The sequence below is a fragment of the Centruroides vittatus genome, unplaced genomic scaffold, assembly GCF_030686945.1.
Source record: "Centruroides vittatus isolate TY-2023 unplaced genomic scaffold, ASM3068694v2 contig_680, whole genome shotgun sequence".
NCBI classification, from domain to species: Eukaryota; Metazoa; Arthropoda; class Arachnida; order Scorpiones; family Buthidae; genus Centruroides; species Centruroides vittatus.
Genome location: NW_027122427.1, coordinates 4,341,476 through 4,368,754, shown reverse-complemented (window position 1 = coordinate 4,368,754; position 27,279 = coordinate 4,341,476). Strand labels below are relative to the sequence as shown.

General features: G+C 31.7%; 1 protein-coding gene across 4 annotated transcripts in view; it reads right to left on the bottom strand.

Moving 5' to 3' along the window:
* The window catches only part of LOC136980212 (serine-rich adhesin for platelets-like), a 65,367-nt gene extending 38,088 nt beyond the window's left edge, over positions 1–27,279 (bottom strand). For all 4 annotated transcript variants that reach the window (XR_010881515.1, XM_067276289.1, XM_067276291.1 and 1 more), the window contains exon 1: positions 26,816–27,279. Coding sequence is in view for 3 of the 4 variants with exons in the window: in XM_067276289.1 (XP_067132390.1) it covers positions 26,816–27,060 (245 nt within the window). In the remaining variant the exon portion in view is untranslated. The remainder of the gene's footprint in view (positions 1–26,815) is intronic.

Here is a 27,279-nt window from a genome sequence, read left to right as displayed (position 1 = left end):
ATGTAATTACAGCTACTGTTCAGCATTCTCTGTTCGTGTAAAGCAAGCATTTCTGTTAGTGGCGAGGAAAGATAATGAGAAATAATGGATTTTTCTTATCTAATTTACACATATCAACATTTATGACCTCGAACGTGAACATATTTGCAAACGAATCTGTAAAGACATTTTTTATTTATTTATTTTATTCTGATTAATATCGAGTTTTTATGACGTCGACACGCGAGTATATAAACTTTGCTTGCCTAGATATGTCCTTTATTAGCTTCAAAATATATATATATATATTTGGTCCCCCTCAAAGGAAAATCATTTATAGACCCGTGTCTTTTCAATTTTTCGGGTTTTTCCCCCTAATTAAAAAAACGGGTTAATGTTACCTTAGGTGCCAAGATGGCGGCTCGTCTCTGATTCCAGAAAGGAAACAGTAGGATTCACGTTCTAACCTAACCTAACCGACGGCCGGATGGCCGAGCGGTAAAGGCGGCAGCCTACCTCTCTGGGGGACCCGGGATCGAATCCGAACGGTCGAATAATCCCCAGGAATTTTTCGGGGGGTGGTCCGTTCGGATATGTCGGGCCCCGTCCCTCACCACCCGGTCGCCTCATTGTGGGCCTGGCCGAACCCATAATGGGCCTACTAAAAGAGGCCCTCTTAGTGCCCACAGGGCGGAAAGAGTTAAAAAAAAAACCTAACCTAACCTATTCTAATGATTTCGTTGCTAATAATTAGGGTAATTTATTAAAATAGGTTAGGTTAGGTTAGAACGTGAATTCCACTGTTTCCTTGCTGGAATTAGAGACGAGCCGCCATCTTGGCCCATAAGGTAACATTAACTAAAAAAAAAAAAAAAAAAAAAACGAAAAATAAGTAGAAATGGTCGAGGGAAAATTGAAGCAGGATATTCGAATTTATAATGAAATTAAATCTAATATCGAGGGAATAATTATAATTCTTGAAAGAAGTTTTATTACTTTGAGGTATGAGTGTTAAAGAATTAAGAAGTGTAACGTTGTAATTTTTCAGGACGTATCCCTGGACTGTAATTTTAGCAAAGAAATATGAGCGAGTGGTTGACAGCATAAAGATGAACCCACTTGCAAGGGGTATTTTTCTTTCTTTTTCTTTAAATACGAAATTCATGTTATTAACCTAAAATATATTATGCCAAATGCTAATTTGTGGTAGTTCTTAGAAGATATTTTCTGGGTAATATATTAATCTTCTCCCTTTTTAAGCAACTTAAAGATGTAGAATCAAATCCCAGTGAAGAAAAATATAAAGATACTTGCAGAATGGATCTATATTTGTGAAGATTTTATTCTGAAAAAATTCACAAATATAGAGGCAAAAATTTTCCACTCGAAAATCCCGGTAAAGAGTTGAATAAGACAGCATCGCTTATTGGATCGTCGAAGTGAGGACATTGAAAACGTCATACAGAAAGAGGAACAAATTATATTTTGTTTGGTAGATTCACGAAATTCAAACAGTCTTTCAAAAAATATTTTCGGTGTCGTAAACCGCTTTAAAATTGGACTGGAAATTGTTTTAAGATATAATATTTTTCTCAAATATCAGCCGTAGTGATTGCCGAAAGAATATATTCTCTTAGTAACTATTGAAGTGTAATGTAGAAAATCTTTTTCTCTCTCTCTCTTGGTGAGGAATTTACGTTAAGAAATGTGTTTAGAGTTGGCTCGGCTTTCCACATATCCCAACTCGAACGTAACACAAGCAAACAGTACCCTGTAGGTATATATAAAGCATTTCTTATTTCTCATTCCACTTTATTCTACAATGGCAAAATGAGTTATTTTCTAAAGAATTACGTCGTTGATCCCAAAAGTATACTGTCTGACAAGGAGATTTCTAAAGAATTTAAAAATTATTTTCAGTAAAATATGTTTGAATTTCAAAATTGCAACCGTCAAGAGAATTGGCTTGAAAAGAAAACTTTTTCTAATACAAAATTTTATTATTCAATTGAAGGATGACAAAGAAGTAAAACGGGTTTACTCAATTCTTTTCTACTAGACGATTTTGTTTTCATTTCATTATCGCTTCCAATTCGATTACAAAATTCTGGTTTAGCCCACATTTTTTATATAAATTATATCAAAAACATTGGCATTTTTTAAAGGTATTTTCATCGTGCCACCGTAATTATTCATAATTACAATCAAATGAAAACAAAAATAAATATTGCTCCCTGTTAACGATGGAGTCATGCCGATTATCCGATTCCTTTCAGGAGGAAAGTTTTGCATTGAAATAACGCAACTTCCGATCCAAACCGGAAATTCGCATATAGTTAATCCGGCCCTCCTACCCCTAATTTTTCAATATCTGATCTCAACTTTCATCCATCGGACTTCATTCGCGAGATTAGAGGAGGACAGACAGACAGGCACCGGATGGATACGAATGGGAATTCGTAGGTTTACAATTTAAAAAAATTAATAATGTATTTTTTCAAAACAAGTAGTGTCAATTATTTAAAAAGTAAAGTACAGTAATTGATTTAGGCACGTTTTTCAAATAAATTACTATAGAAAATTTGAACGGTGTATTAAATGATAAGAGCCCATTAATTAATATTAAAAATTAATTTTAAAATTTAAATGGAGATGTCTAATTTGCAAATGGAATTTCTACTCTGTATACATTAATTATTGATTTTAGAAGTTTTGAATAGGTAAATATAGTACATAAATCATGCAGCAAGTATCGATTGTAGTATTTAGTAAAATTGAAGACTATGGTAAGTTAATGACTGGTGGCTTTAATCTCGTCAATATTTTCCAATCTGTACAAATAAACTTTAGTAATTAAGTTATTTTATTCTGGGACAGGATACATCAATGAATATCTTTGCTTTTTCTCGTATGGAAGGGTCTAAACATAGTTTAATTGAGAGGAGTTGTTGAATTACGATAAAAATATAATAACAATAAACTGAAGAATTACGTATAGAGAGGAGTGGAGTAATGGCATAAGGCAATGCAATGCAATGCAATGCACGGAGGAGGGATTTTCTATGGGAAACTGGTCCCTATTTATGTGTTAATACGTAAACTTCTGCGCAAACCCGCGACAGAGAATGGAAAGTATGGTTTAATTCCCATTTCCTTAAGGTTTAGACAATTCGAAATTAATTTATTCACGCAATTTCTTAATCTTACGATTCAGCAAGAATTTCAACGAATACTTAAATAGCGTATAACTCGATACAAAAGTTTAATTGAGAATCGAATCCAATCCGTGCAAAGAGACATAAACTCTCTCTTATAATCTACATTCAACTACACAGTAAAAGCGTGTACCAATTATTACATAACAGTTCTTTTCCGAAGAGCATTTCGTGAAACAATCTGGCGAAATTACTTCCGTAATACATTACGGGAAAGAAGTTAAAATTTTCCAGGAATTTAGATATTTATCTCATATTAAATTAGTTTCTGCTCATTTTTTCGATTGCTCCACGGGGGGTTTTTTTTATAATTTGAGAATTTATTTTAGTTAACTCCAAACACATAAAACTAAATGTAATTAAAGTCGAGAGTCGCATTTCCGGAATTTCAACCTTACTGATAAGACGTAAACTTTCTTTCTAGAAAAATTCGAGGTGAAATTTTACTTAATAAATGTTAAAATTTTGTATTTTTAATATAATGTAACATTAAAGTTAGATTATAATAATATTTATCCATAAGGATGGATGTTCTTATCGAAGTATAAAGCAATATAGGCGTAAAATCAATGTAAAATGCAATTAAGAATGATAATTTTAATTCGAAAAAAAAAATTTATACCCAAATATTTAAAAAAATCACTTTAATTAACTTTTTTTCAAACCTAACTACTAATATCTTTATAGTAATCGCCATATAAAGGGATATTATGGCGCATATCTCGGATTCCTTCAGCGAAGATATAAATTTTTATCTGGAAAACATGATACACATCAACATATTTTCGATTTTTTTTAACAAGAAAATACGATATATTTCTTAAAATTCTAATCTTTTCTCGACAAAATTATCGGCCAATTACGTTTTTTCGGAGGAAAAAATACACGTGTATGTTTTCGAAATGCCAAAAATATTCTCTGTTCTTCCTCTTAATGTTGATCCTCTTGTACAATTCTGCATCGAGAAATTTTAGTATTATGAAATGTCGGTTCAATACGTTTTACTCTAACAGTTTTTTTCTTTTTCTTTTTTTCGTCTATAAACTCGAACAGGCGAGTGGAAGAATTTATTCTCTTTCTCTCCGACATAAAGTTTCTTACATTCCATGCGAAAAAATCCTATGAAATCCGTTCTTCCACTTCTAAAAGCGTAAAAAATGTATCCGTATCAGGACATTTTCCTGTAGAAGCTTACGTTTTATAAATCAATTCTGTTGCATAGTTGCGAATAATACTTCATACGAACCCATTTTGAAAATTTCATCCTTCAATTTCATAGGCGCACGTTTTAAAGAAGTATATTACCCTTTCTTTTCTATTTTTAAAAACTGTAATACCTTCAAAATCTGTAAATTTTCATCCGTAAATTCGTCATTTACATCTTTAATTTTCTCGGAATGGAAGCCTTTCCCGTGTTCTCCACTTGCAAACCGGATTATCACACTTCTGACTTCAAAGGTGGTACAGATGGCTAGTACAGTGCCAAATTTATCTGTAATTAAACCGTTAACTTGTACGTATTTCGGCACCCGCAAAATAAACAAATCGTTAAGAATTTGCCTGAAGTTTTCGTATTTAAATCGTATACAATAAGGAATTTAAAGCAGAAATGTAATTGTCACACCTGCAACACGTGCAGAAGCCCTCGTATCTTGTTGAATCCCGAATAAATCTGTAATTTTATAATTAATATTCGATAAATCTTTAAAATTATTTCTGGCTTCGTAAGCTGAGACTTTTACATTACTTGATTTGATCGGATGTAATCTACTTATTATTATTATTTTTTAAATAATTTATTGATGTAAAACGTATTTAAAATAATATTTAATTTCGTTTTGATTTAATTGAAACGACTTATCTTACATAATATTTGAATTATAGATTTCTATCGATCGCCCCATTCTTTCTTCTTCCTTTCGACCATTTCTACCAATAATTCATTGAGTTTTCTACAGTTTTTTTTCTCTTTTTTGTTCGATTAATGTAGCGAGAAGAACAATATTTTCTATAAGAAGCAAGACTTTCGGCATTTCTTAGCGAATTTCCTACATTAATTGATAAGAATAAGTAATTAAAGTTTATCATTTTTAAATTAATTTTTATAAAATCTAAACTTTAAACTTCTATTTCGTAATTAAAATCTTTTTAAGCGCATTTTTATATATCTTTCTCCTTAATTATCTTTAAGAATTCCCTTAATTAACTCTATTAATATAACTTCTCTTATTGTATTTTAAAAGAAAATTCCATATCCTTCGCGTATTTAAATATAATTTTTCCTTTAATTAGGATTTCTACGGCATAATTAATCATCAGAGGAGCTGATATTTGAAAATGATGATAATCGAATAACATGCAGATTGCTATATTTGGCGTGATAAAATTTAATGAAGATTAAAATACTAATTGAGTTTAAACGGTGGAATGTATTGGAATTACGCACAGTTTGTTAATTAGCGTAGGAAATATTGATCAAATTCTATAAAGTAATCGTCCTCATTAAATTATTCCTGGTAATCCATCAAGAAATGGATAGAAAGAATCATCATCCGGTTGAAGGGAACCACCGGATGATGCATATATTGGCCTTTTTTCCCCCTTTGTGATTTCCAGAATCTGGACAAAAGCCATACAATAACTCGACTCCGGGTCGAATCCCTCGAGAAATCTTTAAATTTGGTCCAGGAAAATAAGGACCATTTTATGTTTCTTATACCGAACAACCATTCGTCATTGTTATATTATTGAAGCGATCGGAGAGGGGACATTCGAAATTTTTACAAACCATCGATTTTTCGTTCTCGGAAAATGGGTTAATATTTTAAATTTAAATAATAATAATAATAAATTCCAAGTTGGACGAATTTCTGTTCTTATTAATAAATGATTTTTTTGAGGTTTCATACATTATTCATAACGTATTATTATTATTATTATTATTATTTTAATACCTTTTTTCAATCAAATTCCGGCAAATCTAACGTTAGGAATTTCGTTTATCTTGAAAAAAATAAATATTTTTCATATCAGTTGATGGAAAAGTTAGCGAATTATCAACTAGGTTCTTCTCCGGGTGGATTTTTGCCCCGAAGTAAATGCTCTATCCGCTTTAATATTAAATATGTTTGAATGAATTTTGACAGGAAAATATTTTTAACTCGGATGTTTCTCTCGTTCTAATCTCAAAAATCGAAGATTTTCTGCTAACCCAAATTTCAATTACCCTATCGAACATGAGCAATTCTCAGGCCCTCATCTTGATAAAATGACAATCGTTGCCCTAATTCATCGTTGTTACCTCTACATCATTGTTGCCCCTAAATGATTGCTGATCTACATCATTGTTGCCCTAAATCATTGTTGCCCTACATCATTGTTGCCTCTACATGTTGCTCTATATCATTGTTGTTGCCCTACTTCATTGTTGTTACCTCTACATCATTGTTGACCCTACATCATTATTGTTACCTCTACATCATTGTTGCCCCTAAATCATTGTTGCTTCCACATTTTGCCCTACTTCATTGTTGTTACCTCTACATCATTGTTGCCCCTAAATCATTGTTGCCATAAATCATTGTTGCTTCCACATTTTGCCCTACTTCATTGTTGTTACCTCTACATCATGTTGCCCCTAAATCATTGTTGCCATAAATCATTGTTGCTTCCACATTTTGCCCTACTTCATTGTTGTTACCTCTACATCATTGTTGCCCCTAAATCATTGTTGCCATAAATCATTGTTGCTTCCATATTTTGCTCTACATCATTGTTGCCTCTACATTGTTGCCTCCTCATTTTGCTCTATATCATTGTTGTTGCCCTACTTCACTGTTGTTACCTCTACATCATTGTTGCCCCTAAATCATTGTCGCCATAAATCATTGTTGCTTCCACATTTTGCCCTACTTCATTGTTGTTACCTCTACATCATTGTTGCCCCTAAATCATTGTTGTCATAAATCATTGTTGCTTCCACATTTTGCCCTACTTTATTGTTGTTGCCCTACTTCATTGTTGTTACCTCTACATCATTGTTGCCCCTAAATCATTGTTGTCATAAATCATTGTTGCTTCCACATTTTGCCCTACTTTATTGTTGTTGCCCTACTTCATTGTTGTTACCTCTACATCATTGTTGCCCCTAAATCATTGTTGCCATAAATCATTGTTGCTTCCATATTTTGCCCTACATCATTGTTGTTACCTCTACATCATTGTTGCCCCTAAATCATTGTTGTCATAAATCATTGTTGCTTCCACATTTTGCCCTACTTTATTGTTGTTGCCCTACTTCATTGTTGTTACCTCTACATCATTGTTGCCCCTAAATCATTGTTGCCATAAATCATTGTTGCTTCCATATTTTGCCCTACATCATTGTTGCCTCTACATTGTTGCCTCCTCATTTTGCTCTCTATCATTGTTGTTGCCCTACTTCATTGTTGTTACCTCTACATCATTGTTGCCCCTAAATCATTGTTGCCATAAATCATTGTTGCTTCCATATTTTGCCCTACATCATTGTTGCCTCTACATTGTTGCCTCCTCATTTTGCTCTCTATCATTGTTGTTGCCCTACTTCATTGTTGTTACCTCTACATCATTGTTGCCCCTAAATCATTGTTGCCATAAATCATTGTTGCTTCCATATTTTGCCCTACATCATTGTTGACCTCTACATCATTGTTGCCCCTAAATCATTGTTGTCATAAATCATTGTTGCTTCCACATTTTGCCCTACTTTATTGTTGTTGCCCTACTTCATTGTTGTTACCTCTACATCATTGTTGCCCCTAAATCATTGTTGTCATAAATCATTGTTGCTTCCACATTTTGCCCTACTTTATTGTTGTTGCCCTACTTCATTGTTGTTACCTCTACATCATTGTTGCCCCTAAATCATTGTTGCCATAAATCATTGTTGCTTCCATATTTTGCCCTACATCATTGTTGCCTCTACATTGTTGCCTCCTCATTTTGCTCTCTATCATTGTTGTTGCCCTACTTCATTGTTGTTACCTCTACATCATTGTTGCCCCTACATCATCATTGTTGACCTCTACATCATTGTTGCCCCTAAATCATTGTTGCATAAATCATTGTGCTTCCACATTTTGCCCTACTTTATTGTTGTTGCCCTACTTCATTGTTGTTACCTCTACATCATTGTTGCCCCTAAATCATTGTTGCCATAAATCATTGTTGCTTCCATATTTTGCTCTACATCATTGTTGCCTCTACATTGTTGCCTCCTCATTTTGCTCTCTATCATTGTTGTTGCCCTACTTCATTGTTGTTACCTCTACATCATTGTTGCCCCTAAATCATTGTTGTCCATAAATCATTGTTGCTTCCACATTTTGCCCTACTTTATTGTTGTTGCCCTACTTCATTGTTGTTACCTCTACATCATTGTTGCCCCTAAATCATTGTTGTCATAAATCATTGTTGCTTCCACATTTTGCCCTACTTTATTGTTGTTGCCCTACTTCATTGTTGTTACCTCTACATCATTGTTGCCCCTAAATCATTGTTGTCATAAATCATTGTTGCTTCCACATTTTGCCCTACTTTATTGTTGTTGCCCTACTTCATTGTTGTTACCTCTACATCATTGTTGCCCCTAAATCATTGTTGCCATAAATCATTGTTGCTTCCATATTTTGCCCTACTTCATTGTTGTTACCTCTACATCATTGTTGCCCCTAAATCATTGTTGTCATAAATCATTGTTGCTTCCACATTTTGCCCTACTTTATTGTTGTTGCCCTACTTCATTGTTGTTACCTCTACATCATTGTTGCCCCTAAATCATTGTTGCCATAAATCATTGTTGCTTCCATATTTTGCCCTACATCATTGTTGCCTCTACATTGTTGCCTCCTCATTTTGCTCTCTATCATTGTTGTTGCCCATTTGCCCTACTTCATTGTTGTTACCTCTACATCATTGTTGCCCCTAAATCATTGTTGCCATAAATCATTGTTGCTTCCATATTTTGCCCTACATCATTGTTGCCTCTACATTGTTGCCTCCTCATTTTGCTCTCTATCATTGTTGTTGCCCTACTTCATTGTTGTTACCTCTACATCATTGTTGCCCCTAAATCATTGTTGCTCATAAATCATTGTTGCTTCCACATTTTGCCCTACTTTATTGTTGTTGCCCTACTTCATTGTTGTTACCTCTACATCATTGTTGCCCCTAAATCATTGTTGTCATAAATCATTGTTGCTTCCACATTTTGCCCTACTTTATTGTTGTTGCCCTACTTCATTGTTGTTACCTCTACATCATTGTTGCCCCTAAATCATTGTTGCCATAAATCATTGTTGCTTCCATATTTTGCCCTACATCATTGTTGCCTCTACATTGTTGCCTCCTCATTTTGCTCTCTATCATTGTTGTTGCCCTACTTCATTGTTGTTACCTCTACATCATTGTTGCCCCTAAATCATTGTTGCCATAAATCATTGTTGCTTCCATATTTTGCCCTACATCATTGTTGCCTCTACATTGTTGCCTCCTCATTTTGCTCTCTATCATTGTTGTTGCCCTACTTCATTGTTGTTACCTCTACATCATTGTTGCCCCTAAATCATTGTTGCCATAAATCATTGTTGCTTCCATCATTGTTGTGCCCTACTTCATTGTTGTTACCTCTACATCATTGTTGCCCTAAATCATTGTTGCATAAATCATTGTTGCTTCCACATTTTGCCCTACTTTATTGTTGTTGCCCTACTTCATTGTTGTTACCTCTACATCATTGTTGCCCCTAAATCATTGTTGTCATAAATCATTGTTGCTTCCACATTTTGCCCTACTTTATTGTTGTTGCCCTACTTCATTGTTGTTACCTCTACATCATTGTTGCCCCTAAATCATTGTTGCCATAAATCATTGTTGCTTCCATATTTTGCCCTACATCATTGTTGCCTCTACATTGTTGCCTCCTCATTTTGCTCTCTATCATTGTTGTTGCCCTACTTCATTGTTGTTACCTCTACATCATTGTTGCCCCTAAATCATTGTTGTCATAAATCATTGTTGCTTCCACATTTTGCCCTACTTCTATTGTTGCCTCTACATCATTGTTGTTACCTCTACATCATTGTTGCCCCTAAATCATTGTTGCCCTAATCATTTCTCTACCTTGGCAAAATAAAAATCACAAACGAAGAATCTTATCGTGGATGCAAACAAATTCTTCATTCCATTTTTTACCCTAAAAATATTCTTTTTTTCCTTTTTTTTCTTATTCATTCTCTCACTAAATTTTGTGTCTTAATGAAAATTCAAGAATTAGAATATACAAACGACTGAAATCGAAACGACCGTTGAACTTATAGAATTAACGCGTGAATAATACATGAAAGACTGTATGAGTAAATTTTACCTGAAGGAAATATTATATTTAATAAAAACAAGTATTAATATTAAATCAGAGAGAAGATTTTTAATATTTAAAGATAGAGAAATTGAAATATAAAACTTCAATGTTCGTATTGGAAAGCATCTTATTTGTCGGATGATGTAAAAGCTACGCAAGCAAAGAAAAAAAAACCTCTATTATTATTTATTAAAGAACGTTATTAAATATATTATTTTTCTATAAACATTTAAATGTTTATCATTTTAAATGAATTTGTTTAAAATTTGATCGTACAAATATTGGAAGATTTGAAGAGGGAGGATGACAATCGATAATATGATTAATGAATAAATCATAATACCCTATTAAAAATGTATATAAAATTTAAAATTTGATAAATAATTCATATGAAAAATGAAGTCGAATCGCTGAATTTTACTTTAAAATTATTATACATGTTTATTAATTTTTTCGTATTTATTTTCCTATATTAAACTCATTTAAATACTACAGATCTATATTTAATTTTTTGATGTTTGTTTTGTGTGGAATGTTCGATTCGGTCGGATAATGTATTGAGCGAGACCAATTTGCCATGCAAATATGATTTAATCTATAATTTTTTACTGCATTATTCTCAAATTATCATCGTTTGAAAGTTTATTACAGATCTGTTCATTGATATATTCGAAATTACACTTCCATGTTTATACTAGATGCTATTTTTACATATTAATTCCTTTCTAGGAAGTGAAATTAAACTCTTGCTCACGTATCTATGCATATTTTAAGGCAGGAAACCGTCCAAATTTGAGCTTTTTAATAGTAAATTTTATATATTTTTCGATGTAATTTATATACAATAATAAACACGCGTAATAAACTTAAGATATTCCAATCACGTTGCATATATATATTCTATAAAATTCCTTGAATTAATCGTCTACATTTTATCCAAGCCATTATTTTTTCTATGTATATGTAGATATAAGCGAATGTTGTAGTTAAATCCAGTCACGTCTCTATACTTTGTGATATATTTGATAGATCTAAAACGTTTTTACTTAATTTCTTCAACCGCTTGATGAGCAAACAGAAAATTAGTTCAAATAGCTTAAGAAAATCTGGAAAGGATTTTCTAAATTATATCCAAACATTTAAAATTTTGTTTATATCACACTAAATATTGTTTTTTTTTATTAAAAAACTTAAAGAAACAACGATTTTATGGAGTGTTTTAATACCAAATTCTTCATTAACCTGAACACGAATCGCATATTTTACTGCATTTGAACGAGTAATATTATATATAAGTGTTTGCCTTTATTTTCTTCGATAATTTACTGGCAAACGAAGCAGAAATTTGAGATAATATTTTAAATTCCTTCTACAGAAACTTTATTCGAAAGTAGGAAAGACTTTAGTAAAGTTTCTCCAGATTTATGTAAAGCCTTAAGCAACCTACTCGCATCTTTCGCTATGTAGAGGTATTTTTGACAGGTTGACGAAGAATCCGAGCTACATACTAGCATTAAAAAGCGTTAAATCCGTGAATAAAATGTAATCATGAAAATCGACGTCGTTTTAAAACATTAATTAAATAAACGTTATAAAAGAGAAGAGAGATTTTAAAAAATTTTCGATTGGGCCTAACGTCGTAAGTACTTCGATTTAAGTAAATAGCACGACTCTATAAGCGGGAATTGTTATCTAAATTGAATTATATGCAGTTCTCCTCCTAAACTTATTTATGTTGTTGTGTTACATTCTTTACAATTTCAACATTATTGACTTTAACGTTTTATTACTTATTTTTCGTAATGGGTCATATACCAAATAATGGCTTTATAAAGTCGGTATTATCGGATTTCGTTTTATTTGTTACCAACATTCGAGGTGAATTTCCTCCCCATTTCGAGCAATACAATTTCCGAGATTGGTGAAAACAATCAAAATAATTCGAGTAGTGTTTAAATTCTATAGATTAAATTAGGGAGAAGTAAATCCCTTCAACTTAAACTCTAATTTCTTATTAGATTTTTTTGGTTATTTACTTATAAAAATCCATAAAGGAAGCTTGGTTTATTGCCGAATTGTATTATTTACATCTGTTCCTATACGTCACCAAATTAGAATTTATTTAATGTTCTTAGAGAAACGTTGTGGACACGAAAGAAGAAAGAGAATTGCAAATTTCTCTACATTGTAACTAGTTTTGATTATAAATAATTTTTAAAAAAGAGGACAATTTCAAGGATGACAAAACACGTTAAGAAAAAAACGTTTTAATTGACAAAACGAATGAAAAGTTTCTCTTCCCAAAAGTAAATTAGCGGAGGCAATTAGGAAAATTAAATCAAAATGTCAAATTGGAAAAGATTGCGGTGGGATTACTTATTTAAAACATTCCCTCCTACATAATTTACGGCGTGTCTTTCGAGTTATATGAATTTTAATGATTTATTCGTATAAATATTCATCCGAAGATTGCATTTTTCAACCGTCTTTCGTGTCTTCGAACGTAAAAATATTTTTGTTAGTAGGAACCGTCTACAAAGAATATATAGTAGTAGACCTAGTGGTTGTATTCACTGGCTCTTGGGAAGGTCGTGCTGCATGTTCTGTAATATTAAAAACAACAGTGGAGATCGATATCCTGTACGGGCTTCGTCCTAGAAATTCTCTGTACACCCTTTCAAGCTACACAAACAGTAGTCGCTAGAGGCAATTAGTAAAGTTATTTAAATTTAATAAATACCCTACGACTTAATAAATAAATGTTATATTTTTTAATATTAATGCGCTTTCCTGTTTACTTACTTAATACTTATTTTCTCAATGGTCGTTTATGTTGAGAGAATCTTTAGGAGAGGAGCTGGAACTTTTCTGGACTCTACTAGCTATTCTGGATTTTAAATCCCCATAGAATTCTGTATAAAAATATATTCAAAATATCGTAAGAGTGGCCTGGGGTTGTTAAGGATTTTTTTTCTGAATAACATTTATGATTCTTGGTGTTGACAATAAAATTTCAACCTCGGGGACTCGTCTTGTTTTTCTATGTAAGCAGATTGTCAAAACAGCACCAGTACAGACATAAAGCCGAAGGTGAAACTATGTTTACATGTGTACGGGTTTACTATTTAAATTATTATTAAAATATTACGTGAAAAATTTAATATCGTAAATAACCCGTTTTTTTTCTCGACGAAAATAGCTTTAAAAGTCGAATTTTCTTTTCTAAAAAACCCGTGGAATGAAAACAAAAAAATAGGTATGATAACGTTGACTGTTTTCTTTTTTATTCTTATGATAGCGTTATTATCGAACTGTATCGTCAGAGGAGCACTTGCACAATTTTGATGTCATTCTAGAACAATAAAAGAGCTTATTATAACTGTTGGAATAGCTTTACGACCTTCGCATCATCTGTCGAACGATCTATATTTTAAGTTTTACTCGCAATTTAAGGTTAATTGACTGCTCCCGAGGTTATATGAGATCGAGCGTAAAACTCCGTTCGATTATTCCTAACGTAAAAAGTATTTATAACAATTACTAGAATAACTCGGTCGTCATTTGACCTCCGCATTAAATTGGCTATCGGGATTTTCGGGATGACCAGGATTTGTGCCGCCGTAAACGTCTATGGAATACCAGAGAGCATTGCAGGTGGAGCACGCTTCGCAGGGGCAACGTCGTAACAGACTACTCCTGGGGGACGTGAAAAGGTGGAGATTGGCCGGATCGAAAACATGTTTTTCTGTCAGGTTTAAAAAGAAAATAAGCAAAACAAATCGATGCAGATATTTGCACATTTTAATCATTAAATTCGCTTCTTAAACGGCGAGTAAGTCGAGTTTTAAACGAGCGCAGTTACTCCAATCGACGTTATTCATAAACAAGAAGGTCGCATGTGTGACAGAAACGAAACAAATCATATTTTGTCAAACAAAAAAGTGGGTAAAATAGTCGATCAGTTCGATGGTAGCTTCCATTCTGTCCAATGTAGGTAGGGAATCGTAGGATGCGTCGTATATATATATAAAAGAAAAGAAATTTTATTTATCCCGCAATTTTCTACATTTTCTAAATAATAAAGTTATCCTAACATCTTAATCTTCACCGATTTTCCTCGAGTACAACATCAGCAAATCTTCTATATTAGCTGGGGATGTTATTAAACAATCCAAACGATCATCTATTATGGAGTTCAGGAATTTTTACTACTGAAAAATGGCACGAATGGCATTCGCCATTCTTCCAAGCCATCAAACACGTTAACAAGCAAATCTATGCAGCAATATATGTAAAATTAAAAGCGTATTACATATATATATATAAATTAAGAGTCGTTTATATTTAAAAAAAAAATAAATTAAATATCAATAACCGAATATTTAAGGGGTAATTATTCACTCGAAAAGTCTTTAGAAAATAAAATAGAAATAATTAATAATAAAAAAAAAAAAACAGAATTGAAAAATGTAACCTTCTTTCTTTTCAGCCATTTATCTTTTGGAGAAAGTCCTGGAATAATGTTATCAAATTTAAGATACATTACTCTGGAAGGGTAACATTTGCATTGGACGTTGATCATTGAGAAAATACAACACATCGGAAACTGAGAACAGCTGTTGAGCAGAGAGATACAATGGCAAACAAATAACAAAAGTGGAGATAAACAAAACGCTCAGTCAATATGCTAATGGAGGACGTGAAAGAAATTCTTCAAAAGAAACTCCGAAAAAGAAAGAAAAAAAAACATATTTAATACGAAACAATCGATAAATATTAATAAAATATAAGCTCTAAAAGTCAATCGATAAATTTGCGGTTTGTAATTATGTCGAAGAAGATCTTGAGGCGAAATTTTCCGTTCGATTACTCAAAACAGTATTTACTCTCAACGATAATATTGTAAATTCCTCGGAAATTGCTTTTGTTTGAATATATTTTGGCCACGACAGTTACATTGTAAATATAAAATCTCACGATTTACGTATAACCAATGTAGAAAGGACACTTTCTTTTTTTATTATTATTATTTTTTTTTACCTCGAGGTCGTTGTACTTTCATCAATAACTTCCTCTGCAATATAATGAAGAGTAAACCACTTCCTTCTTTTTATATTCTAGCAATTTTTTTAAACCAATATCCACACCGCATTTATTCTTTATTGTAACGCATTTACTAATATTCATATGGATTTTTTTTATTTAATTGCCTTATTTCCAGAAAAAACAAGAAGTTTTTCTATATTTTATCCAATTATTTTATTCGGTAATTCCAGTGTTAAGCAACGTATCTTGAATATTTAATGGATTAGAAAAGTGTATTCTTAGCAGAGAAAATGTGTCGGGGTTAAATAAAATGTATTATTTTTTGTAGAAAATTAAATTTAATTTTAAAAAAAATGTATTAGTAATTAAATTGAAGCTTGAAATATGGAGATTTTTCATTAAAAATTCTTAGTTATTGCGTTAAAATTATATACTTCAATCGATAAACATTGAGGAGGCGGTACGTGTACGGTACATCGCCTCCTCTCTATCAATTTTTAAAGTAAAATTCCTATTTAAATCACGAGAAAAATATGTTTTATAATTAATTTTTGCTATCTCTTAAGGAAAAATAATCGAGAAAATAACCAACGATTTAATATTCCTAAAGAAATTCTGTAAATACGAAGAATTTATCTAGTGAAAGTATGTGAGGCATTACATATTTATATATAGTTAAAAAAAAAGTAAATTAAAATATAGAAACCATTACACAAAAAGTAAAAATAATAATAATATATTTTCAAATTATGTCAGTAAGATAATACTTAAAATAGTTTTGTATTTTTGTATTTATTTTAATAGATTTCTCTCCATCTTCCAGCGAAGGAAACTATTATTTTGCCTCTTAATACGCCTCTCTCTCTCTCTAATGCAATTTTATAAATAAAAACGTCCATTATTATTATTTTTTTCAATGACCAAACTATTTACTTTAATTTATTTCTTAAATATTTAGCAATCGATGGAATTCCAACTCTTGTTTTTGATAATCAATTAACTAAATTCGGCTTGATCGATCGTATGAATTTTAGCATTAGTTAAATGTTTGATCCGTGTTTGATCGCATTTATCTCTCGGCATCTTGATACCGATTTATGCAAATTAAACGGCCGAGCTATAAAATTACGAGTTAATGGTAATTAAATATTTGTTATTGATTATAATACGACTTAATTTAGATAGATAAGTATCGCTATTTGCAAATATGGATCCCATTCTTCGGGCAATACGTTTAATGAACTCGGTCATTTTTCTTGCTACAATTATGAAGTTTATATCTTAACTCCGGAAGGAGAAGTTTCGTTTTAAAATATTGTAATATTTGCATTTTATAAAACATCACGTACAATTGACCCGCACCATTTAACAACGTAATTTAAACGGTTTTAGAGGCTTGCCAGGCGATAAACCAATGAGTAAATTCTATGCAGATAAGGCGATTGTCGAAAGGGGATTAGAATCTGATACTTATATTGCGGATATAATTGTCTAGTTTTGTATTTTTATCGCATTAAGTGGAGTGAAAAAAAACGATATTTTGTACTGATAAATGCATTTGTTTAAGATTAGAATTTAAATTTTTGTAAAATGCCCAACGATAAAATCGAAAGATAAGTTTAGAATCATCATTTGGGGAGGGATCGAGTATCTTTGTAAATAGATTAGATTTGCGGTAACATTAGCCAGATAAGCTGGACATTGCTTGGAATTTGAAGTAACCATTCGTTCTTTCAGTAATATATACCATTCACTAGTAAAATAAGCTATATTTAGCGCTGGAAATATTCACTTCTCCCAATCGAAGTAATTAATAAACATAAATTTCGTTAATTTAATTAAAATCTTAGAAATTCGTAACTTTTGGCAATCTCGAGGTAAGAATTTCCTTTAAAAAAAAAAGAAGAAATTCTAAAGATTTCCGATCAAACTTTTCGAATTTCTCGAGAGCTATCGTGAAATATTTTTTCAGTAATTTAATTTAATTTTTTTTCCTCTTTCTAGAATGACCGGTTGATAATTAAATTTACTTTTTTTTCCCCGATATATTTATTTAAGGTTGTTGTTTACCTTTAAATCTGTCACCGATTATAAGCAAAATAAAGGTTATAATTCTATTTCACTTACACCCGCCTTTGATTTATTAATTAATAAATCATTATTTATTTAAAAGTAAACCAATGTCAAAGCCATAGAAAGGATTTTTAACTTTGAAATTCAAAAATTTATAAAATGTAATATATACATTTTTTACAATGGAAACTCGTCAGAATTGATTTATTTTATGGCAAATATATTCTGATGCAAATTTGATGCAGTAGACTCGCCTAAAGTAAAGCCTTACAACAACCCTCTTGAAATCTTTCATCACAATATCTAAAGATAAATTTCGGTTTTTATTCTTAACAAATCTCTAGAGAAAGAAAAATATCGAACATTAATGACTAACATTACGAGTTATCCACGGTCCTCCCTCTTCGTTCATCTTTGTATCGAACACTTCTGCACTAAAAAATACATCAAGGCATAAGAAGAAATGGTTAAACTGGGTATACCCGGCCACCTTAATGGAATATAAATCTGAGGATAGATTCTCTGCAAATATCTTTTCGCGCATTATGCTGTAAATACACCATAGCAATAAAATTTCTCTGCTTTATAAAAACTGCTTTCTGGGGTATCAAACCGCACTCGCCACTCCTTTTTTTTATTCTTGTTGACTTCGGTAAATAATCGAGCTTTAAAAACTTTACAAAAAACACAATAAATAATTGTAATTTTTTCACTTCTTTTGCTCTTAAATCCCTGATTTATCCGCATCCTTACGCGCGATGCCCAATTAAAGTATGGACGAGTTTGGAATAATCGCTCGATATCAATCGATAAAACGTGCCGATCATTTATAATATTAATAATAACACAGTATACTGTTTATCAATCATTATTAACTCTTTATTATTTACACCAAATTACATAGATTTTAATATTTTAAACAGCGGATCTCTTAGCTGTTGTATAGTGTTCCTCTTCAGCTAAGTATCTACTAAATATATATATATATATATTTTTTAAAAAGTTATTTTTAAAATATATTAAATTCACTTTGAAAAATTAAATTGCCAAACATTTTTCTTTGAAATTAAACATTTAAGATACATCTACTCGTCCTTTAAAAGCTTGCCGAGGATCAACAAAGACGGATATAACACGCTACGTCTTCAAAAAACAACCATTTTCGAAACAACTTACGGCAATCGAATGTACAGTAAACAAACATAACAAATTTTTACTTCCACTTTTCAAGAAAAAACAAAAAATATTTAAAAAAAAAACTCTTCAAATTTTTAAAAGAATTCGAGAAAGTTATTCCGAGACTCCCGAAGAATCCTTGTTTTGACAGGTTAAAAGATTCTCCCTCGAGGAGTCGACTGTTTTAAAAAAAAGGGAGGAAAAAAAGATGAAAAAAAAACTCTTTTAAAAACGTAGAAAAAAAAATATAACAAAAATTCCCAAATCGAATTGGCACTTCAGTTGACAGTTCATTTCTCATTCCTCTCTTTACAAGTAATTGATTTTATCTCTCGTCTCTCGCGATACTCCAACACCTTTTTTATATATATATTAATTATACGCAATTATTATCATTATGCAGGTATCTCGGTTATTTAATAAGGAAAAAAAGGGGATGGATCGTCTTGGTTCTCGGATAAGATTTCGTGTGAAAGTCTTCATTATGCTTTCGATTTCTCGAAAGCACTTACTTGATGCTGTCTGGAAAATACTTTGTTCCAATTTGGGGAAAGAATGAGTAATAATCCAACCACAAATTGTGTATTCGTTTAATATTCGTACATTTGTACGGGAGATTAGAAAGATCATTTCAATCCGAGCGATCCTGCGAGTCCCGTGAAGCTATTGTTTACACTGGAAGAAAGCAATCTTTCTTTCGACAAATTAGATTATATTTTCAATTATATGCGATAATTAATTAATTTAATTAATAATAATTAAAGTTATTTCTATACGTAGAAACGTTCTAAGATCGAGAATCTATCGATTAATTTTAATTTTCATTACAATGAAACCTGCGTAAACCGGACTTGTACGATACCGAATAATCTTTCTCGTTTAGGCAGGTTTCCGTTTTGGACAGGTTTTACAGTGCTTATTTACCAGATCCCATTTGTTAGACTATTTTTAAAATTATTTTTTGACCCTACTCAGAAAGAAAATTATTCGTATGCAGTTAAAAATACCTAAAATATAGAGGAACGTTTATTTAAGGAGAGATGCAACGGGATGCGGAGCTCATTCTCAAACATTCAAAAACACAATTTAACTTATAAAACGAGAATAGAGCGAGATTGACAAGTTGAAGATCCGGTCAATTTCGCATGATGACGTGATAAATAAAATGGCGGAAGTTCGAAGCGGAAACTTATAAACGAGAAGGAAAACACAAGAGTTAGTAGAATTTCCAAAGACTCGAGAGCCTCGGGGTTACTTCTTTTTCTTCTTCATTATCCATCCTCTCTTTCTCTTTCCAATTACCAAACATCTCCTCGCAAGAATGCTTCTAGAATGTTTCTAGAAGATTACCAATAACAGAACGTAACAAAATTAAAATTTCACGAAATTTAATTCGAAAAAATGATGATCGAGGAGCGAGTTAAAAGCCGAATAAATCTCGTACGGATCTCTTCATCTATCTCAATTATTGGTATATATAAAAAGGTAAAAAAAAGCAACATCGAGAGCAGGAAATTATTTCGATTATCGGAAATATCAGAATTTCATCTTAAAAACTGGATAAAATAACCAAGAATCTAGCGAAATAAATTTAAATCCAGAACAAGTCCCTTCATTGATTCGGATGTGGAATATTTCTTTTTTTTTATGGTGGCATTTATTAAGAAATGTTGCATTTTAAATAATGTATGAGTTACGGAGAAATTTTTACCGTTTTTTAAAATGTACGAAACATTGGCAAGAAGAATATTTCTTCTCGAAATGTTATTAAAAAAATAATAATAAAACAGAAACAAAATGGCGATTGAAAAACGAACGGATGTAAAACATCATTAAAAGTAATTAAAAGAAGTTCATTTATAATTAAGAAAAAAATATATTTAAATAAGAAATTTATTAATTCAATTACCTATTTTCTATTCTTTCACTTAAATTGCAATATTTTTTCCCCCTCTTCTTCTATTTTTCTATGATAAATCTATCAAAGTTTGGACAATTAAGTTTTATGTCTGTAGTAAGTGAAGCTGCGAAACTTTTTATCTTTGTTATATGAATGAAGTGTCACGGAATAATCCCAGGGCGATCTTGCAATGGAACTGGATATTTTTCAATTGTTCACAAAAATTGAAAAACAACAACACCGGGCTACAAGAATATATATTACAACAAATGCAATATATAAAGATCGGTAACGCACCTACTTATTTTTTTTTTTTTTTTTTTACATCGTTAAGAGCATTTAACTTGGAAAAAAGTCATTATAATTATTAAATATTAATATGAGGGATGTCTAACTCGAGATATATAAAAATGGAGGAGAGCATCGTCAGTATAAATGCGCCTCCGTTCATTGTATATGCAAATGATCTAGTATAAAAAATGAGCCCATTAAGCCCATTAACTAGATATTAAATATTAAAGGACACTGCGAGAAATGTTATTTTCGTGGCTTCGGATGGCGAAAGATCCTGTCAAAAAAGGGACAAAAGACGGACGATTTCGTCATCTATCACCGAGATTAATCTTAGTTGGACGTTTCGAAATACGTCCATTTGCATCTCTCGCATTGTTATTGAAGATGGTAAAGAATTGCCTCGATTCTTCTCTTATTCTAAAATTCCTCTCTTAAAATATGAACGAATTTACCAAATAAAATTATGCATAAATATATACATTATGTAAGAATGGAGTTTCGATCCGACATTTTCGAATAATAAACGGAAAAAATTCCAGTTTTGTCGCGCTGTTTCAGATGCCGAATTTCCGCCGAAAAGAATTAATCGAGCGAAATAAAGATCATTTTAAATAATGACATTCGTTAAACTTGACAAAGACACGCAATTGCTATAAAATTAATTAAGGCAACAAGCATTTAGATCTTTAATTAAAAATTCCACAAAAAAAAAGAACTTCTATCGATCCGGGCACACACACACACACACACGTAAGAAAAAAGACACTTCACCCTACCAATGCTTACGTTTAAACACCATTCGGCAATAATTTTCATGGAAATTGTTATCAAGAAAGACATGTTCTAGCGTAATAATATTCTAAAAAATGGCTTTCGTGGCCGCCAGGCATTACATTAAGCATCCTAATCGTGAAAGTGACTCCTCGATTCATTTCTCTGCCAAGTACGAAATTTTGTATTAAAAACTAAAGTGTTTACTTTTCTAGGAGATTGCGGAGATTAAAAATTGAAAATCGCTTAACACGTTTACGAATTTCGAATTTAAATTCCGTGAGTTTAAAGTTTTGAATTATACTTGTGCGAAGTGCACAGACGACGAAGTGGTTGCAGGTGGACGTTTCTCAGCCAACTGAAAGGCAACATCGCTATTGGTCGATTTTTAAACAATTCACTATTTTTAAAAAATTAAGTGTATATTCCTCCAACATAAAAATTTTTTTTTTTAATTTTATAACTTAAAAATTAACTTTTATTATTCATTAATATAATTCTAAAACAAAAACAAAAAAAAAAAATTTTAATGTCTTGTGTTTAAAAACAATTGTTCTAGTATAGTGAGTGTCTCCCTATTCTTACACGTGTAAAGTGTTGCCAGTTTATATACATCCACTCGTTATTAATCGTATTTTCTTAATATAAAAATAGAAACAAAATATATATATATATATATATTAAAAAATATGAGAAATTTAATAATACGCGGTGACAAAAGCTTGTTCTAAAATGAAACACGTTGTTTAAGCTTAAAATCCTTTCTGCTATATATTTTTATTATTTGTTTTAGAACAATTCGAGTCAAATCTTTACAGAAAGAAATCCGATACAAAAAAATAAAGTTTAGAATTAACGAATCTTTTCGTGTTCAGCTCGTGGATAATTCCCTCTCTTAAATGTTTGTTTGCTTCATCAAATGATTTGTTTGGCGTAGAATTGCTGATTAGAATAGTAAAAAAAAAAAAAAAATACAAAGAAACATCTAATGATTTATTATTGTACATTTAGTTGCAAACATAGAGAAAGATAATAGCCAATCATTGTTTTCTCTCTCCCTCTCTATAGAATAGCTCCAACATTTAGCAATAATGCTACAAGAATCTGCACTTCCTTCTCTACAAATCGATTCGACTTTACCAAATTTATAACTTTATTTATTTCAATTAAAAATTTATTTATTATTATTTTTTTCAAAGCTAACAGAAAGTATATATATATATATATATATATATATATATATATAACAATCCCTTTCTGTACCTAACTTAATTAATGTAAGACGATAGCAAAACTCGAAGCTACCCCCATGGAAACGTGATTAAGTTGATGATGAAGAATAAAATTGTCACCTGTAAATACTCAAATATTCTTCTTTTTTTTCTCGTTCGTTAATAATAATAATAATAATAATAATAATAATAAAATTGCGGTTTTGTAGTGGTAAAGTATTAGAAAAACTATCGATTTTTTTCAGTTGAATAAGTGAAGAAATGAAAAAAAAAATTGCTCCAAATCTGCTGAATAGTCAATAATATGGTCGAGTTGTAAAGCAAAAGAAGTGACGTGAGATTTTGTAATGAAAAGTGTCAAAGGAATAAATCAAATATACCAATTCTTTTTTATTATTATTTTTACCTTTATGACAGATCTAATTTCATTAATATTATCGGAAGTCGGGAGATTAATGCCAAAAAAAAAAACAAATGCCAGTATGTAATTTAATGAGAATCTGAACCAACACTTGTAAATTATTTATCGCCAGTCGCAAATTCATTGAATAAATGATATAAATTACTGACGTGTTACGTTCATAATATAACGAATATTAATTACCCCCTTTCTGTTGTCGTTTTCAAACCGATTACTTTTAAAATATCGGATTTTTAATTTTATAATGCAAAATAATTCGTATCGATTTTACTTTTCCCTGCTGTTATATAACAGAGAGAAAGTATGGCGATGGGTCAAAAAATGACCCCCAAAAATGTTTAATTTTAGATTCGGGGGACGTTGAAATGTCGAGAAATGCGAAAAAGTGGGGGTGGATGTCAGTGTATGTGTGTGGGAGTGACACGATTTTTTTCATCCATTTTGAAGCTTAATAACTCCCGTTCTTTTTCTCGAAAGTTTCTGAAATTTTACAGCGAGGTTCGTGTATTAGGAGGAAATGTTTCTAGAAATTTTCAAGAAAATCACACTATTGATTCGGGAGATATTAAGGGGGGTGTGCTATATCTCCCGAACCAATCTGAAGACTTATAAAGGTAACGGTAGCAATTATTAGGGATGAAAACAAATAAAGAATGACGGGAGAGTCCCCTTCCAGCTTTTTATACAACTTTTTAATATTTATTTATTCTTTTTTTTATTAAAATAAGCTGAAAATGTTAGTAAATAAGCCGAAAAGCCGATAAGCATTCCTAAATATGACGTTAAAAAAAAAACGAGTTTCTACGCGCGTAATTTGCATTATTCTTTTAAAAAATAATAATAATAATTAGAAAACAAATGTAAATATCTTCTGTTGGACGTTGAATATTGCATTCTGTTTACTAATCTCGTTTGTGGATGATAAAGCAAAATTCATCCATGCGACAATTTATCGATTTGCTTCTATACAAACACTAACAATAAATGTGGGTGAGGTTTTAAGATTCTCTTCCTCGAGTCCATTCGGTTGTTTGAAAAGTTTTTTTTTTTTTTTTTTTAACGAATTAACTTAATATTCGACAGGAATTTTATCAAATGATTGCGACTAGGAGTAATTATAGCTGGCGGACGTTCATTAAAACAATTTCTTTCGTATTTGTTACAATGTGACGTTAGATAAATCACTTTAATTTCGAGTTGTTGCTGTTGTTGTTTCATTAAAAGCACAACTCGTTAATTATACTCAAACTCTCCCTTCTTATAATAATTATATTGTTATTAAATTGTTACAAACGTGAGATGCGCCGACGAATAATTAGGTTGATCTATTCGAACGTGTATTTATCGCTCCTATATAAAATCTACCGCTTCTTAATTTGTAAATTAATCTTTATAAATATGATTGAATATCATTAACGCCGCTTTACTTCAAACGGTGACGTCGAGAGCACCGGAAACTGCGATGTCAACATCCGGTTCGTTTCCTCTTTTTTTCGGTTAAATCAAAGGGGGGGGGGAAACGAAGAAGAACACGAAATTGTATTAATTAAGTAAAACGTCTCCCGACTGACAAAAAGCTCAAAGTTTGTTGTTGGTTTCTCCATTGGATATGAAGGAAAGAAGATCAGTAAAACAGTCAATGAACTCCATCCCAACTGGAAATTTGATTTTTATTGATTTGTAGATTGCTGACATGACATTCGCTTCAGACCAATTCATTTATTTAAAAAATATCTAAGCAAGTTATTCATTTTGTTTTCGTTTCTTCTTCCATTCAAACAAAACACAAACTAACATTAAATGTCAATCGAGTCGATGGTTCTCGCTCAGGAGAATTTATTATCGGATACCGCGAAGTTTTATTTATTTATTTTTTTGTATAAATAATATTATACGATTGAAAAGACTTGGTTTATTATTTATTGTTACGATTTTACAAGAGGAACGGACGCGCGCCCATTTGTCCTTTTCTGTAGAAATTTAATACTGTTGCGGCATTGATTTTCGTTTAACACGATACACTTTTCACCTCGTTGGAGTATAACAGAAATTGTCATCATCGTCGATGCATTATTAGTATTAATAAACAAGGAAGAGTGATCGCAATCTTCCGTCGCGTGAGGATTCGCCGATCGTGTCGCTTGGCAACACTTTAAGATAATATTTGCTTTTTGCCTAAAAAAAGAATTCCTTTTTTTTAATGTTTATTAATTACCGATGATTTATATTTATTATTAATACGTTATTTTTAATCGCCATTATTAATTTAACAAAAAAAAAATTACGTGAATGAGAATATAAATTTTAAAACGATTTCCTATTATTATTTTTTTTAATTAAATTAACTTTACTGTCACGCCATCTATCGAGTGGTAATTATATTAAATTCAAAATTCGGAAGCAAGGTCTCGAAATGAGATTCAAACAACATGGACGAGGGAAGACGGTTCAGATGCGCTCCACTTATCACATCTTCTATCGGACATCGTCGAATGACACATCGGTAGCGAGAGAAGCAGAGTATATTTGAGTTACTGGTTATGGAAATTGATAATAAAATCAAAAACGAAAGCGCTTTATACGGATAAATAATGGATACGATTTGGTCTTATTACATAAAACGTGTCTACGTGTGTCTGTCTGGTCTAGAAATTCGATTATTTACAGTTATAAAATACAGTAGCTAGAGGTGAATTTGTTATCGCTTCTATGTGGAAAATTGAACGACTTAGCAGTTCACCGGGTTACGACGCACAACACGCTTACCTACAATCGAGCCCGAGATATAATATAGCAAAACATGAATTGATTTTTCTACATTTCCAACATCAGTCGGCAACTTGCCAATTGGCAAGGACGCAAAAACTAAGGCTGGCAGTATCTGTTTATTATTTAAAAGAGGATTTTATCCTTTTGTACCGTTTATTCCTACACCGCTTATACCTGCAATCGACGTTTAAGTACTATCTTATGCAAATATTATAAGAAAATATTTAATTATTAGACATAATCTTGGTCGGAGATAAGCGGGAATCAGAAAGGATTTCTGCAAGAATGGAAAGAGTAGAACGTACGAATTTAAGCATGGATGCAAAATATAGGCGTAATGCATAAAACGTAAATTAGAAATAAAAATAAAGATCGATAATATCGCAATTGTATCTAAAAATACACTCGAATGCGAATGCAAAATAATGCATTTTTATCTCTCACTACAGTATATTTTAAATCGAGAATTTCGCCTGTAAATCCGTTTTCTCCTCGCGACTTCGGAGCCTGGCTAAGAAGAACCAATGCAAATTAACTCACCTTCTACGTTGTGTGATGTCTTTATCCAAATCTTGAGCGCGTGCCATAACAGACAATATCATTTTTCTTTCTTCTTCCGATAGATTACTCAAATCAACATCAGGTGGGGATGCCACACCTACGTCTTCTTCCTCCGTACCTGTCCTGTGTGAAACCATAGCGTTTGACTGTGGTCCACCTGCACCGTTACCTATACGACTTGACGTTCCCTCGGCACTCTCTTGCTGACTCTGTTCGTTTCCCATCTGTTTCTAAATACTCTCTTCTAGATCTTAATTAAAGAACATCGTCACAATTGAAGAATAGATTATATACATCCAAATCAAATGATACATTTCGATTAATTTCCACACACACACACACATACACACACGCACACGACAAACACCAAAACCCGTGTTAACAATATCGAATGCCTGGAATGCAGGAGAGAAACTATCCTACTTGTGTGGCTAACCCTGTGT